General features: G+C 51.8%; 1 protein-coding gene across 3 annotated transcripts; it reads right to left on the minus strand.

Moving 5' to 3' along the window:
- Positions 1-2102: 2102 nt before the first annotated feature.
- Positions 2103-15989, minus strand: LOC120248189 (carbohydrate sulfotransferase 6). 3 transcript variants are annotated; one of them, XM_039256429.1, is made up of 4 exons: positions 15965-15989; positions 15238-15539; positions 5174-5249; positions 2103-4032 (listed from the first exon to the last, which is right to left on the minus strand). In XM_039256429.1, the coding sequence occupies exon 4, from the start codon at positions 4014-4016 to the stop codon at positions 2829-2831; it is 1188 nt and encodes a 395-aa protein (XP_039112360.1). In that variant the 5' UTR covers positions 4017-4032; positions 5174-5249; positions 15238-15539; positions 15965-15989; the 3' UTR covers positions 2103-2828. The 3 variants fall into 3 exon arrangements, with proteins under 3 accessions (XP_039112360.1, XP_039112361.1, XP_039112359.1); XM_039256430.1 differs by lacking the exons at positions 5174-5249; positions 15965-15989 and having other exon boundaries at positions 15238-15356; XM_039256428.1 differs by lacking the exons at positions 5174-5249; positions 15238-15539; positions 15965-15989 and adding an exon at positions 5015-5068.
- Between the last annotated feature and the right edge of the window lie 1163 nt (positions 15990-17152).

Below are 17152 nucleotides of genomic sequence, written 5' to 3' on the forward strand. Positions count from 1 at the left end.
CCCCCAGGCTTGCTTAGAAACAGGGACACCAGGCCTATATACACTCACCCAGAGGCTTTCCCAGAGTACACTATATGCAAGGAGCCAAGTCTAGGAGCTAGTCATCCCCTTCTGGGATCGTGGGTGTATAGCCAGAATGGATGAATCACATGGCGAAGACCATTAATGGTGGCCATCCACACAGTCTGTGACTGGAGCAAGGGCAGATGAAACTTGTGTGATGCCATTATCAGGCTGGGCTCTGAGCCACCCCCAAAGCCTTCCTGGGCCCCACAAGCAATTGCTATCTCCCTATTCTTGGCCTCTGGCACCATGAACATCTTGTTCATTCCTCTTTGCCTGAACATACCACATTGTCCAGGACCATCCCTCCACTTGGCACAGTGCTCCTTCCAGACAGGGCCAGAAGGCTACTTTTATCCCCAGTGGCCAGCACAGGGCATAGGACAGGGAGAGGCAGGGGAGTATAATAGGGGCCCCAATGTTCCAGCCCACTGCCTATCATACCCTTCAACACTCAGGTCCTTAAGACATTTGCAGCCAAATGCCAGGATGGCTCCCTAACACCTAGAGACCTATGTCTCATACCAGGGAAATGGTATGGCTCTCCAAGCTGGTAGTGGGGTCCTTTACTGCATCCCCAGTTCAGTTTGTTAAAACTGCAAGCACTGAAGTCAGAAACGCAAGTTTGAGGTCTATCCTATCTATGTATCTATCTATCTATCTATCTATCTATCTATCTATCTATCTATCCATCCATCCATCTATCAGATGAGGATAGATATATCTACATAGATAAAGAGAGCATGAGCAGGGGACGGGGCAAAGGGAACGAGAGAGAGAGAGAGAGAGAGAGAGAGAGAATCGGAAGGAGGCTCCACTCCCAGCACAGAGCCTGATGCAGGGCTTGATCCTAAGACCATGGGATCATGACCTGCGGTGAAATCAAGAGTAGGATGCACTCAACCAACAGGCGCCCTGAGGTCTGTCCCATATATTAAGCTATGTGACCTGAGCCCTTCTAAACTGCAGAGTCCCCATTAACCAATCTGGGGTTTAAATACCTTTCCCATGTTACTGTGAAGGGGCAGATTGAGGTCTTATGAGGCCTGAAGCTTCTACAGCTTGACAGATCCTTAAGTAAGGTGTCCTGAAGGTTCAGCTTTGAGGTCAATATGTCTCTACTCCCTGCAAGAAAAGAAGTGGAAAATTCCAATTCCCTCTTGCCCGCCTGCTTTGCAGGAAGGATAGGGGACCACAATCAAGGTCCCACCAATCCAAGGTCATACCTGGGCTGAGAAAAAGGAGCGAGCAGCCTCCACAATCCCTTCTGGCAGCTGATGGCAACAGCGAGGGCAGATCCCTCGTCTCCAGAGGTGAAAGGCACATACGCTCTGACAACCGACAGTCCCCACATCAACACTGTGCCCCAAAGTTTGTATGCGCTCAAACCTGCTGCCGTGCTCTTCCCAGAGGGTCTGTGGGCTTTTTCTCCCTCCTCTTTTTTTTTTTTTTCCTTTTAAACTCTTACTGGGTGCTTGCTAACTCTCATCCTCATTTCCTGAGATCAGGACCAAGCCCCCTACACATCCAGCATCCCTTTCATAAGTCTCTGTGGCCAGAGCCAGGTGTTGTAGCTCGCAGGGCAGGTAGGAAAGGCATTCTGCTCTCCTCTACGGCCTGGCCCCTGGCCGGGAGGACCGAGGGAAGACAATCTCCCCACAGCCTTTTTTCTTCCAGTCTCCTGGCGAGATTTATCTAGTTACAGTCACCCTGTGACCTGCCCTCCAGGCACTGATCCTGATGCCAGCTTCTTGCTCTGCCACATGCTCTGCCTGGCTTGCTGCCCAGGCCTCCCCTTTGCCTCCTGCCAGGCTTATCCAGCAGGCTCTCGCTGCTACACTCTGGGCTCAGACGGCTCATGGCTTTCTGTAGCACGCAGCACGGCCGGGCCATGGCTGCCTGGTCTTCCCTAGAGCAAGTAAGATGGGAAAATCCGACCTCCCTTCATAAAGGAGAAAGGTCCCTGCAAGCCTCATTCACCCCTCGCTCTCTCCCGGTAGACGTAGACTCGGAGCGAAGTCGCCCTCCCCCCTCCATCTTCCTCAGGGTGTAACCGTGGACAAGTCCCTTCGATTTTGCGTTTTGCCTGTCAAACTTCACAGACTGTAAACTCCGGTATCACACAGCTTAATTAATTTTTATTTCTGGGGGTGGGACTTTTACTGTCAGGACACATCAGAGGTTCACTTTACCTGGGCAGGTGCTGGGAGTATGTGGGCTTCCTGGGAGATGGGGCAAAGAGAGGCTAGAGGGAGACCACAAGATAAGAGGCACCTTGTCTGATTTCTTTCTGAAAGAAACAAGTGACTATAAATGCCAACAGCTCCAATAGAGACATGGGACGCGGGGGTAACGGAAGTCTGGGGTTTGGGGGGGAGGGAGGTACAGACTTGAGGGGCCAGCTCACCACAGGTGAGGGCTCCTAGGTAGGGCTGGGACCCTCTTGTCAGCTGTTGGATGATGCATCCAAAAGGAAAAGAGAGTTAGGAAGAAAGCACTTGAGTAGCAGCCGGAGTCGTCTGAACTTCCCTGCGCCCAGAGGAAGTGAGGACACACTTGGTGCTTTCCATGCAGTCTGCGCCCGATGGGAACCCAGCTCCTAAGGAGGGCTCAAAAGGAAAATCAAGAAGCAAGAAGCAAGAAACATGGAGTTTTGGGGACCATTCCTACTACAGAGGGAGACGCCCAAACTCCCGGCCCCTCCGCTAGCAGCCCGGGCGCTGTGTGACCGGCTCCCTCCCCGCTGCCACAGCCGGCGGCGCGCGCTAAGGCCGCGGGTGCGCTGCGGCGGACGACGCCCAGCTGAAGCTGCTAGCGCCGAGCGGCAGCACCAGGTCCACGGCGAGGTCCCGCTGCTCGGCCTCGGAGGACACGGCCCGGTAGCCCAGCAGCTGCAGCGCGCCGGCACACAGCTCCTGCACGCGGCGGATCTTGGCGAAGGGCAGCGCGTGGCGCCAGGCCTGGGAGACGTTGAGCGCGTTCCTGGACGAGGTCTTGAAGGCCTCGCGCCGCGCGCCGGGCCCGGACCCGTGCGTGATGTTGTGAATCCAGGCCTCGAGCTGCGGCGTGAGGCTCAGGCCCGCGAAGTCGTAGAGCTCGCGGATCTCGGGCAGCGGCGCCCGCGCCAGATCCTCGAAGCGCACCAGGCGGTAGCGGCCGCGCAGGAAGGGCGGCGGCTTGCTGGTGGCGGCCTCGGCGATGCGCACGTGGCTGCGACACACCTCGCGCACCACGCGCAGGCCGGGGTCGGACTCCACCCAGGTGCCGTTGGTGCCCAGCACGATGCCGTTGTCGCGCGCCAGCGCCTTGGCCGCCTGCTCGCGAGAGCGCAGCACGGCCCGCGGGTCTCGCACCAGGTGCACGATGCGCAGGTTGAGCGCGGGGTCGCTGAGCAGCGGGTAGAGCACCTGCAGGTTGAAGAAGCGCACCTCCTTGAGCACCACGTGGCTGTAGGAGCGGCAGGCGTCCCGCGCCAGGCCGAAGGGCCGCCGCCCGCACAGCGGCTTGCACACCGCGTCGCTGCTGATGGCGCCGCGCGGGAAGGCGGCGCAGGCCGGCGGCGAGCACAGCGCGCGGCTCACGGAGAACTGGAAGAGGTCCGACAGGTTGCGGCGCCACGGCAGGTAGGCGTCGAACACGTCCATGTCGCACAGGAAGACGGAGCGCACCAGGTCGCGCACGGCCATGTGCAGCGCCGGCGCGCTGCCCTGCGACAGTGTGGTCCACACGTGCCACGCGGGCTCCATCAGGTAGAAGACGTCGGGGTGCTGGCTGAAGAGCTGGCCCACGAAAGACGAGCCCGAGCGCCACGAAGACAGCACCAGCACGTGCACCCGCTCCTTGCCGCCCACCGGGGACGGCGGCCTGGACCAGGACACCAGGAGGAGCAGGATGGCGGTCTGCGCCAGCAGGAGCACGGTCACGGCCGTGCTGGAGACGCGGGGCAGCCACATGCCGCCGGCCGGGGGCCTGCGGGAGGAGAGTGCAGCCGTTAAGGACCGCGGCCACTCGCCGCGCCGCAGCCCGGCTGCTGCCCGTGCTTTCGGCGAGCAGGCCGGGGTCTGGACACCCGCGCGGCCCTTCCTGGACTACAGCCGGCTCGGTTGGGCGCTCCCCGCCCCCCTGGCAACAGGACACAGGACTTCAAGACATCCGCCGTATCTAGTCTGTGCAGTGCAAAAGGCTAGTTGCAGACCCCTGTGGGGAATGTATGCCATCCTTGCTTCCTCCCTTCCCCCCCACTTCTCTCCCTCTCTTTCTGCCTTACTTTCTTTCCTCCCTTCTTTCTTCCTTCCCCCTCCCTCCCTTCTCTTTCCTTATTTCTTCTCTCTCTCTCTCTCTCTCTCTCTCTCACAGAATTCCCACCTTTTGCTAAGAATTCCTTTTTGGGAGACAATTTTAGGTTGTTTAGCTAAACAGCTTGATGAGTGGTTTGGCTCCCTCACCCGGCTCAGCCACTTCCTAGCCAGTGATCTCAGACCAAACACTTAATCTGTCTTTAACTCAGTTTACCCATCTGTAAAAAGAGGATTAATACTGGTGCTGGAGTAATGGAATGAGGGGGGGAGGGTGGGCAGGGCATGTTGTAAATCCAATAACTGATAACTTGCACTTTCCACACAGGGCGCTTCTTTTTTAAATAGAATTTTAAAAATTTTATTTAATTTTTTAGAGAGAGAGAGAGAGATAGTAGGGGAGGGGCAGAGAGAGAGAGGGAGACACAGAATCTGAAGCAGGTTCCAGGCTCTGAGCTGTCAGCACAGAGCCCAATGCCGGACTCAAACCCATGAAACATGAGATCATGACCTGAGCCAAACCAGCCGAGCCACCCAGGCGCCCCACACACAGTGCACTTCTGTGTTGACTTCTTTTAGACAAGCAGGTACAGCTTTTATTATTAAAAGTAAACAAATAAATGACATAGACAAAGAACGCCAGTGTTGCCACCTACAGGGAGTAAAGTGCTGCAGGCTGCGCGGACTTCAGAGGGAGGGTCCCGGCTGGAGCTGTGCACTGTGCAGAAGAAAGCAGTTAAGGGAGAGGCGGAAAGGCGCGCGACAGCAGGCCGGCCCCTGGCCACGTCCGCCCTCTGCACACTGCGGTTACTCACTGTGGTCCCCGCCTGCGGGGAGAGGCACCCACCTCAATCACAGGTCCATGGAAAATGTCTGCGGGTGTTTCAGGGCCTGAGGAAGCAGGAGGGAGGCCGGGTCAGGGTCTCACAGGAGTTTTGCATTCCGGGACTGACAGAAAGTTCCCTGCAGGTGGGAAGAGAGCTCCCCAGCCCTGGCCTGGAGCTGGGCACAGACCAGGCACAGGGTACGTGTTTCCTTTTTTTTTTTTTTTTTTTAAATTTTTTTTAATGTTTTTATTTATTTCTAGGAGAGAGAGAGAGAGACAGCGTGAGCAGGGGAGGGTCAGAGAGAGAGGGAGTCATAGACTGAAACAGGCTCCAGGCTCTGAGCTGGCAGTCAGCACAGAGCCCGACGCGGGGCTCGAACCCACGAACCGCGAGATCATGACCTAAGCGAAAGTCGGACGCTCAACCGACTAAGCCACCCAGGCGCCCCAGGGTAAGTGTTTCCAAATGGGCGTGAACTGGCGGTGTCTCCTGCAGGATGGGGAAGGGAGGGGCTGGCACGGAGCCCTCTGATGCCACTTAGGAGCTAGGAGACCTGGGGCAGATGACTTGACTTCTCCAAGGTTCAATTTCTTCCTCTGTAAAATGAGGATGATAACATTTAGCCTCTTGGGCTTGTCATGAGGAAGGTGCCACATGTGGACGGAGGGCTTGCGAGCGCCACACACGTGTCCCGTGCTCCCGCTGCTGGCACCGTGTTGCGCTGTGTCTGGAGAGGAGGAACCACGGGAGGTCTACGCCCAGCTGAGACACCCTGAGGTCACCTACATTTGGAATTCCAGCATCTCCCGAGCCCGCCTCTAGTCCCCAACCACTCCTGGGTCCTTTAGTGGATCTTAAGAATGTCACACTTGTCCCTCACAGCGGGAGGAACTGTGAGCCAAGCTCGCACACCCCGAGGTCTGACTTTTTCCCTCTTCGCTCCTGTTGCTCTTGCATCTGTTTACTCCGACGCTGCCGCCTGAATCCTGGATCCTATGCTCGCTCCCGAAAAACAGGGAGAGCAGCGGCCTTTCTGCTCCGCACACGTAATCTCCTCAAGGGCGTGTGTCCCCGCGAGAACAGCATACAGGAGAGGAAGGGAACTCAACTCACATGTGCTGACATAAATGACCGCAAGTGCCAAATGCTATCATTTAACTCAATGGCCCCTTTGGTAGACATTATGATTTCAACGTTTTAGGAGAAGGACCCAAGGCTTGGAGAGATAGTAGGGAAAGGGGGAGTCCCGGCCCAGCATTTCTGTCTCTAAGCTCCTGGCACTTTCTGATCCCAAGCAGCTGGCCTCTCCCATTCTTGTGGGATCCCTGCAGAGCACAGGACCCTGATGTCTGGCCCAAACACAGCTGCCCTGGCCAGCCCAGCCCTTTTCGGGCTAGGGAGGGTCTTGACCGCAGGCCAATATGTTTGTTACCCGCACTCCAGGGATACCAGGCATTTTCTTAAGTGACTCACACAATACAGGAACTGATACCTGATCTTATTACTAGAACCTGAGAACTAGGAAGAGGGCTAACACATCCTACCCCATGCAGTGTCCAGAGAAGTCCAGGTCCTGTGAGAGATTTTCTGATAAGGAGCCTTATGTATAGAGCACACCCAATTATCTCAGGGTTCAAAGTTAAGGAGAACAGTTTGGGAAGGTACTGAGATAAGTACTTTATGATTGAATTGCATCCTCCTAACACTCCTGGAAGGTAGAAATTACCTCTTTTTTTTAAAAAGTGTTTTTCTTTCTTTTTGAGAGAGTGAGAGAGAGAGCAGGAGAAGGGCAGAGAGAGAGGGAGACACAAAATCTGAAGCAGGCTCCAGACTCTGAGCTGTCAGCACAGAGCCTGATGCGGGGCTCAAACTCATGAACCACAAGATTGTGACCTGAGCTGAAGTCAGAGGCTTAAACAACTGAGTCACCCAGGCGCCCCTACCTCTATCTGTTTTTAGTTGAGGCAGTGGGGCCCAGAGACATGAATACTCAGTAAGGAACAGGGCAGAGGTTTAAATCCAAGTGCCAGACACCCAGGGTAGCACTCTGGGGCGGGTCTTACTCCTAAGCCCTTCCCCAGTGAAGTCCTCCATCTTGGAAGGCCCTTTCCCTCTCCCCTACGCATTCTTTCATTTTAAAATTCTTTGGGGCATATTTATTTTTATGTTTGATTTTTGAAAAAGGTAATACGTAGAGGTGACACAAGATTCTAGAGGTACATATAAGGTCATCGTGGACTCATATTTTATTCATGAGAATTAGAATGGGGGCCCCATCTTCTGGCAGACACAGCTCCACATGAGTGCAAGGGCCACTGACTCAAAAGGAAGTGATGCTCTCTGCTTCTGTGCTTCCCCAACCCCAGCATACCTGTGCCTCCAACTTCCACTAAGCCTTTGATGGTAGTGATAAAAACAATCATGTATTTGGGGGGGATGAAGGTGGGAACAAAGTACAAGAGGCCACAGAGGAAACAAAGTTTCCCCTCCAACTCTGATACCCAGGACCACTATACTTACTCAGTAAGTCTTTGTCAAGTCACTGCAAGTTTTTTTTTTTTTTGTCATTAAGTCAATATTTCAAAATGTACATCATATGGCTTTGTAAAATAGCTCACCGCTAAAGCACAACAGTGCCCTAAGACCACATTTCCTTTCTTGCATAACCCTTTGTTTTTCTTGGGAGTTAAATTGCCTTAGAGATTAAAAGCGTAGTGTTGAAACATACAATTGAAGAAGTGTAGAAGGTAGAACAAAAAGATCACTGATGGATAAAAGAGGGAAAAGAGTTAAAAGATAATAAGGAGACGATCAGTGCAGGAGGTCCAATGTCCAGGGTCCTTTTCATAGCAGAGCTGACAATCTATCTGGGAACATTAAAGGCATACCTATGATGTGGCCAAGGGACCAGATAATGGTCGAGTGAGTGGTCCAACTATCCAGTGCTAAGGGAGGCTCATGCTAGTCCTGGCATGCATACTTCTCTCCTGGATTCTGAAAAAATCCCCTTCTAGTTCTCCCCTGCATTTCATACTGCACAGAACCACCAGAGCCGTCCATGCCATATATTTGATCATGTCATCCTCCTACTCAACAACCTTCAGCTTTCCAAACTCATTTCCCATAATTCCGACCCAGTTTCCTATATGTCAGATGACCTGGAATGAACACTCCATGTTCCCCCCTCTTCTCTGCTGTGAGTGCCCATCCCAGCTTCCTCTGAGGACACCTCATCCGTGCCTCCCTCAAGCCACGTCCCACTCTACCCTGAGTGACACTTTGCCTCCCCTTCTTGCCTGTGAACAACTCTAGAGAGTTGAGACTGTGTTTCTTCAGACTGTCTGTTCCCAGGCATCCAGTGTGGGGCTGAGCCGCACAAGTGCACTACTAGACAGAGTCTGTTTGGGTCCACTCAGTACTTGTTCCTCCTTATTCTGCTAACAGCCTCTAGATTTTTCTTTGCGGAACCACCCCTCCCACAAAGTGCATGTGGCTTGCATGGAGCTGACTGCCCACTTCCCGGTTCTTAGGGAGTCATGCGTCCCCAAGCCTGGTTTGTCTATCTATTCCACACACCATCCCCCCATCAAGCGACAGGTTTAGGAATGGACATCTGCCCCAAGTCCAATCCCGGACTTTTGTAGATCTTCAGGGGAGAGGGAAACTGCCTGGGTAGGAAGGCAACACAGAAGAGAAGTGAGCAAAGTCTGAGAGCTGCGAGCAGCTGGCAGCATCTGGACCCTCTGGGCAAGATTCACCCGTGGACTTCTCAGTTGGGGAAAATACCACCTTTTTTAGTCAAGTCAGCATGAGCTCAATTTCTGCCATTTACAATCAAGTGTTTTGACTGAAGAGTAGGTCGTGCTGGGGGTTAGGGTGCAGGCAGAGCCCTCAGGGAGCCTGGAATGAGCTTCTGGGGGCCCATCTTGCTGTGTTTCTTCAGGAGGTGCTAAGGACCTGAGTGTGTTTGATTGGTGGAAAGTCATCAAACTGTATTTTTATGACTTCTGCTCTTTTTCTGCATGTATATTTCAATAAAAAGGTCAGAATCCTGACTGAATAAGGCAGTAAGTGTCACATGAGGAGATATCCCAAAGACTCAGCAAGTAGATGATATTAATAAAGATTTGCCTAATTGAAGTCAGATACTCTCTGATCCAAATCCAAAGGGAGGAATTCGGCATGTGTCCCACATTTCTTCCTACTGAGCATTTATTTTTAAGTTTAATTATTTTTGAGAGTGAGAGCACAAGCAGAGGAGGGGCAGAGAAAGAGAGAGAGGGCGTGAGCACAGGCAGGAGAGCAGCAGAGAGAGAGAGGGAGAGAGAGGATCCCAAGCAGCTTCTGCACCGTCCTGCTGAGCATTTTAAAGTGACAGTATCTTCTAAATATCCTTGACTGTTTCTTGGCCTGAGAGACATAGGGAGGGGACTGACTTGCAGAGGGGAAACCTGAGGGCAGGATGGTGTGCCACAGGAAGGGGTGAGCTGGAGCCCAGGGATCCAGCTTTCTGGGAAACCCTCACCTGCACCCTGGCTCTGTGTGCCCTTGACTCCACAGCATCTCCTGTCATCAGCCCCTCCCAGTCCTGGCATGGCATCTAAGGGAGTGAAATGTACAAATCCAGGGCTCAGATTTCTCTCAGTTTGGCATCAGCTGGAGGCTATCCCTATTCAGGAATCCCAAAGGCTAGAGAAAACAGATTCCAGATAAGGGATCAGTGGACTCTTGGCATCAAGGGCCACCCCTGGGGGACAAACCAGCTCTAATGGAGCCCAGGGCATCTGTTAGAAAGAAGGCTGAAAAGGAGGGAAAAAGAGAATTAAAAAGGGGGGGGGAGGGAGAAGGCAAGGGAGAAAAGGAGAGAGAAGGAGGAAGATCAATGTTTAGAGTGAGCTGCAACCATGGAACACCAGTAAATACCATCTATTGAGAGCTTCCTGTGTGCCAAGAGTTTTCTGCCCATCTTCTGAAGTGGACCTGATATTCTTCCCTATTTTACAGATCAGGGAAGTGAGCTTCAGAAAGATTAAGAAATTTGCCCAAAGGACCCACGCAGCAGCAGAGTCAGAATTTAAATCCTCACCACCTAACTGTAGAGCTCTTAACTACATAGCGTCAAGTGGAAGAAACCACAAGGACCAAAACATACAAGGATATTAAAAATACACCAATATCAAAGGAGATCATCAAGAAAGAAAGAGGACACCCCTGGATGGGAGGAAATACTTGCAAATCATATGTATAGCAAGGGACCCAAAATATATGAAGAGCTCTTACAACTCAATAACATAAGACAAACAACCCAACTTAAAAACAGGCAAAAGATTGGAGTAGACATTTCTCCAAAGACATACAAATCACCTACAAGAGCATGAAAATATGCTTGACATTTTTAGCCACTTGGGAAATGGCGATCGATACTATAATGAGATACCACTTCCCATCCACTAGGATGGTTAGAGTCAAAAAGGTAGATCACCAGTGTTAGTGAGAAGGTGGGGAAATCAGAAGCCTCGGACACCGCTGGGGGATGTAAAGTGGCACAGTTGCTGCAGACAATAGGTAGTTCCTCAAAAGGTTAAACACAGGGTTACCAAGTGGTGCAGAGATGCCACTCTAAACTACATATATCCAGGGGTGCCTGGGTGGCTCAGCTGGTTGAGCGTCCAACTCTTGATTTCAGTTCATGGGATCAAGCCCTGCATCAGTGCGGAGCCCACTTGGGATTTTCCCTCTCTCTCTCTCAATCTCTTTCTCTCTCCCTCTCTCTTTCTGTCCCTCCCCTGCTTGCACTCTTTTTCAAAATAAATAAACATTTAAATAAAATACATTTCCAAGAAGACTGAAAACACATGTCCGCACAAAAATTTGTTATTACCTTTCACAGCAGCATTATTCATAATGGCTTCAAAGTGGAAACATCCCAAATATCTAGCAATTGATGAATGGATAAACAAAACGTGTGGTACATCCATATACATTGCCCCTTGAGGAATGTGGAAGTTGGGCATCACGCTCTACACAGTTGAAAATCCATGGGTAACTTTTTTAAGTAGTGTCACACCCAGCATGGAGCCCAATGTGGGGCTTGACCTCACAACCCGGAGATCAAGACCTGAGATCAAGACCTGATCTTCTGAGATCAAGGATTGGATACTTAACGACTGAGCCACCCAGGCACCCCCCCACCCCCACCATGTGTAACTTCTGGCTCCCAGAAAACTTAGCTACAAATAACCTTCTGCTGACTGGAAGCCTTAACAGTAACAGTCAGTTGATGCCTATTTTGTATGTTACATGTATTAAAATAAGCCAGAGAAAAGAAAATGCTACTAAGAACATCGCAAGGAGGGGAAAATATATTTACAGTACCATCATCGCAAGGAAGGGAAAATACATTTACAGTACCATACTGTGTTTATTGAAAAAAAAATCTGCATATGTGGACTCACAGTTTAAACCCACATTGTTCAAGAATCAACTAATTGAATGTGATTTGGCAGTAGGAAGTATTGACACGTGCTACAACATGGATGAACCCTGAGGTGATTAACACGCAACATGAATATACTGTGCGCCAGTGAACTGTGCACCATAAAAGGGTGAACTTTAAGGTATGTGGATTGCATCTCAATAAAGCTTTTATTTAAAAAAAAAATACGCAACTATATATAGAAAACAAGTTGGAAGGATGTGTGCTGAATAGTAGTTCCCTTTCTATGGCCAGATAACAAGTAAATTTTTTCAGGTTAGTGCTCTGCTGCGCTTTCCAGGTGGTCTAGGATAGACGTGTATTACTTTGGTCATCGTAAAATCATAAACTTGGTTAAAGGAGCCACGGGCACGGGTGGGGCTTGCTGCTCCAGCTTTCACTGCAGGATGAGAAGTGCCTGCGTACCAAGTACCAATCTCGGGCTGACCTGAGTACCAGTTGGCCAGCGTAGGACGAGGGAAGGACGGGGAATTACCTCCTATACGCTGAAAGCGGGGAAGAGCCCTAAGCCCGCCCTCAGCCTCAGGGCTGTGGACTGGGCCAGGCTGTGGCAGAAGACACTCCTGGCCCCGAGCCCTGGCCGCATCTGCTCTCTGCCAGCCCTAATGGGCAGCTTCGTGGCATCAGCCAGAGGCAAGGAGGCTGGAGTCACACAGCCCAGATGCTGCTGGAGGAAGTGGATTTGCTTGCAGGAATCTATTGGGAAATGAAATGAAATTGTCTGGGAAAGGAGCCTTAAATCCCCCTGGCTCAGGGCCACCCTGGGGGCATTTCAGGGCAGATGAGTAGATAACGCGTAACACCTTTCCCTGGCTCTGAACGTTGGGGATCCTCAAAATGCATTTTGCACAGGACCTAATCATAGACACTTACAGCTGGGGAACCACGTCAGGGGGCTCCCACCTCTTTTCTGAAATAACACATGCAGGGGATGGGGGTGGGGAGTGCACATTTGGCACATTCTCCTGTGTTCCCCCAGGTGTTGACGGAGCCCTCTTATTACAGGGATAATCTGGAATGTTCTCTGGTTTATTTTGTAACACTTCAGTTTGATTCATTTATTTCTGAAAAGCAAATCATACTTAGAATTCAATGACATAAAAAAAAGGAAAGGGATGTTTTAGAAGAAAACTACTCAAAACGTATAACAGCCAAATGCAGTGTGTGGCTGTTGTTTGGATTCTGATTCAAACAAACCAAGCGGAAGAAGAGATCTTTGAGGCAATCAGAGAAATTTCAACTTGCCGGAGTATTAGATGACACTGAGAAATCACCATTCGCACTACTATCACCACGCAGAATACCCTTGTTCACGCATTTCTGTACCCAGCTCCCCTTACTAGACTAGAGAAGCAGGATTCTGTCTCATGATAGGGAGTAGGGAGGGCACAGTGGCTGATGAGCTCCATTTGATCATTTACTGTGTGATCTTGGGAAAGTTACTTAATGTCTCTGTGCCTGTTGTTGTTGTTGTTGAAACTATTAAATGGAGGAAATTCACCAGGCTGGCTCAGTGGGTAGAACGTGTGATTGTTGATCTCAGGGTGGAGTTCAAGCCCCATGTTGGGCCTAGAGCTTACTTTAAAAGGTTTTTTGTTTGTATGTTTGTTTTGTTTTAGAGAAAGAGAGAGAGAGAGACAGCGTGAGCAAGCAAGAAAGCATGTGTAAGCGGGGAAGAATAGTAATGGAGGGAGGAAGGGGAAGGGAGAGAGAGAGGGAGAGAGAGAGAAAATGAGAATCTTAAGCAGACTCGACACTGGGCTCTATCCCATGACCTTAGGATCATGACCTCAGCCAAAATCGAGTCGGATGCTAAGCCACCCAGACTCCCCTAGAGCTCACTTAAAAATATGGGGGTGTCGGGTGGGTCAGTCAGTTAAGTGTCCAACATTGGCTCAAGTCATGATCTCACAGTTCTTGAGTTTGAGCCCTGCATCGGGTTCTGTGCTGACAGCTGGGAGCCTGGAGCCTGCTTGGGATTCTGTGTCTCCCTCTCTCTCTGCCTCTTCCCCAGGTGCATTCTCTCTCTCTCTCTCTCTCAAGAATTAATAAACATTAAAAACTTTTTTAAATAAATAAATGGAGGAAATAATATAACCCAGGTCAGGGTTTTATTTGAAGAGTGAATGAATACTTACAATATTTATAAAGCACTTAGAATTTAATATAAAGTACCCTAGTATTTGCTCAGAAATCTTTCAAATCCTGGATTACAACTATATTCTATGAATCCAAGCGAAAGCATTTTCATAAGGAAAAAGGACAATAGCCTGATCTGGTTCAGGTGACCCTAGGAACAGAATGTGGCAAGCCCAGGCAGGGTCAGAACATGTACATGCAGGGGTGCCTGGGTGGCTCAGTCAGTTAAGCTTCTGACTTCCGCTCATGTCATGATCTCGTGTTTCATGGGTTCAAGCCCTGCCTCGGGCTTTGTGCTGACAGCCAGCTCAGAGTCTGGAGCCTGTTTCAGATTCTGTGTCTCCCTCTCTTTCTGACCCTCTCCTGCTTACGCTTTCCCTCTCTCTCTCTCTCTATCAGAAATAAAACATAAAAAAAAAAAAAAGAACATGTACATGCAATACAGCAGTGAATAACGGCCAGAAGACTGGCTTCTGAAGACGGACTGGGTTCAAATTCTGCCTCTGCACCAGTGAGGTGTGTGACTTTGAGCAGGGCACTCCTAACATCGGCTCCGTTATAAAGGGCGCTGTAACAGCCCCTACCATACGCGGTGGAGAGGAGTAAATGCAACCGTACCCTCAGCACAGCCGCCCCTTACTGTGCGGAAGCGGCCAAACACTATTCTCATTAACTCTGGTACTTGGCACCCTGGCTCTGGGCCCCAGGGCAGCCAAGTCCTTTCTGCTCTTTAGGCCTCAGTCTTCCCATCCTCATGCTTCCGGTGCAAGAGGGTACAGAAAAGGGGCGTCTGGGTGTCTCAGTCGGTTAAGCGTCCGACTTTCGCTTAGGTCACGATCTCACGGTTCGTGGGTTCGAGCCCCGCGTCGGGCTCTGTGCTGACTGCCAGCTCAGAGCCTGAAGCCTGTTTCAGAGTCTGTGACTCCCTCTCTCTCTGACCCTCCCCTGCTCACGCTGTCTCTCTCTCTCTCTCTCTCTGAGAAATAAATAAAACATTTAAAAAAAAAAAAAGAGGGTACAGAAAAGAGAGTTAACATCTGCGGAGCACCTCCGCTGAGGCCAAGATCTAGCAGTTAAAACAGGGGCCGCCAGGCTCCAATTCAGCTGCATATGGTTCTCAGTTCACTTCCCAAGCTGCTTTTCCTCAAAAGAGTTCCGCAGAAAAAGCTTTCTGGATTAAAGCCATGCCCTCGGAAACTCCCGTTTTCAGAGTTTAGGGATCCCCAGCAGCGATCGCCTGTGCAGCTGAAGCCCCAGGAAGGCACTTTGAATCCGGCGCCTGGGGGCTGCAATGCCCCTGCCACCTTCTGCTAGAACGACCACCCTCAGCTCTTCTCCCCACACCCGGCTCCTCCGCTACAAGATCAATGCCCCTGCGTGGGGGCGCCCTGCGTGGAGAGAGGCCGAAGCAACGTACCCCGAAGCTGGCGTCCCTGCGCGAGCTGGCGCGGCGGGGAGGCGGACACCTCTCTGCTGAGGCTCTGCAGCGGCGCCTTGACCTCGCCTCTTCCCGGGTCCAGTCCACGGCCGGCTGTGTCTTCACTGGGAGACTCCGCAGGGACTGAGGTGCTCCGTGGGCTCCCGAGGCTCTTCGGGGGCGCGCAGGGACCCCGGGGAGAAGGCCGCGAGGCGCACGGGCGCGGGGTCAGCGGATGCCTCGATATTGGAGGCACCTGGCGAGCTCCGGCGGAGGGAACCTGGAAACGCGGCGGGAGTGCCCTGGAAACCGAGAGGCGTCGTAAGAACGGGATGCGTGCGTGTGAGGGCAGTCGTGGGGCAACGACGAGACGCGGACCGGGGCGCCCCCGCCCCGGAGCCCCCCCACCCGTGCCGGGCGCCGCGCCCCCCGCGCCCCCTGCGCCCCGCGCCGCCCGTGCAGCCGCCCGCGGCCGGAGAAGAGCGCACACAATGAGGCGCTTTCAGACGTGGCTGCGGTCCCGGAGCCGGCGGGCGGGAGCCGGGGCGGGAGGGATAGAAGGAAGGAAGGAGCCGGTTGGCCCCCGGCTCCCACTACCCTCCCCACCGCGGGGGAGGGGCGGCCGCCTGGGGGCGGGCGCGGGAGGACCGGGCGAGGGCGGGCATGGGGGGGGGCCCGGGGGGGGCGCGCGGGAGGATGTCACAGGGCGCCGGCGGTCACCCCTCACCCGACTAATTGACCGAAAGAGTTGTGTCTCCAGCTCCGGTCCCGGAGAGCGGAGGCTCCCGGGAGCACAAAAAGGCCCTTGCGAGGGAAATGAAATCGTGATCTTGCCCCTCCTCGCTCTCCGCGGTATCCTCGCAGCGAAGTGACTTGGAATCCAAGCCGCTTTCCCAAGCCCCCAGCCTCAGACCTAAGCAAGCCAAGTCCAAGATAACCTTGATGCCAGTCGAACAGCGCAGACTTTCCATCCAGTAGTGGAGCTGGGAGGGGCCGAGACGCCAGGTGGCCCTAAGGAGCTAGACCCAGAGCTGGCTGCCCCTTCCTTCCGTCCCTTCCCTGTTCTAGTCTCATCTGCGAGGCACAGGGTTGATAGCAAGTCCGGGTAAATACAAGACATGTTTCAGTAAGTAGAGCAGTCCGTCCCCCTCCCCCGCCCAGATAACAACAGAGTCCAGGCATCTGAAAAAGAGAATTCTGACCTCTCGTAATCCGTGCTGGGATCTAAAAGAAGTCTCTGCTGCTGGGAGTATAAATTAGTGCATTCTTTCCATGATGCGGTTTGGCAGGATGAATTTAAATCCTTAAGAACGGCCATAAGCTTTCTGAATTAGTAATTCCTTTCTAGAATCTAACTTAAGGACATAAACTGGCAAGAAGGACTTATACACAAGGTTCATAGAAGTGTTACGATAGTGGAAAAATGAGAAACAGCACAAAGGATTGGAAAGACGTTTGTCAGAATGCCAATCGTGATAACTTCTACATTTACAGACAACTTATTTTCTTTAGGTTTCTGTGATTATACATTTTCCCCAATAGGCATTTAGAACTTCTCTGGTCAGAAAGAGACAAGACAAGACGTCTTTTGAAAAGCATGAACATAAAGAGAAAGAAAAAGAGAAGACAGAGAATTAATTGCCTTATTAATCTTAGATGATGGGACCTAAGCAGGGCCTTAAGGAGCCTCACCTGATTCAAAGAGAAACTGTAAAACCATTTCCAAAAATTAGAGATCTCCCCCGCCACCCCAAATATTGAGTCATTGTCTCAAACCCTGACTTAGCTATGAGTTACAGTCCAGCTGATAAAATCCTGTATATTTCTCACCCTTTTCCTCTCTTGCAACTACACGGTCATTCGGGTTCGGAAGCTACCAACCTCTGATCCATAAATAATTTGATATTCACCAGAC

Source organism: Hyaena hyaena, unplaced genomic scaffold (genome assembly GCF_003009895.1).
Source record: "Hyaena hyaena isolate Hyena2069 unplaced genomic scaffold, ASM300989v1 scaffold_584, whole genome shotgun sequence".
Classification (NCBI taxonomy): Eukaryota; Metazoa; Chordata; class Mammalia; order Carnivora; family Hyaenidae; genus Hyaena; species Hyaena hyaena.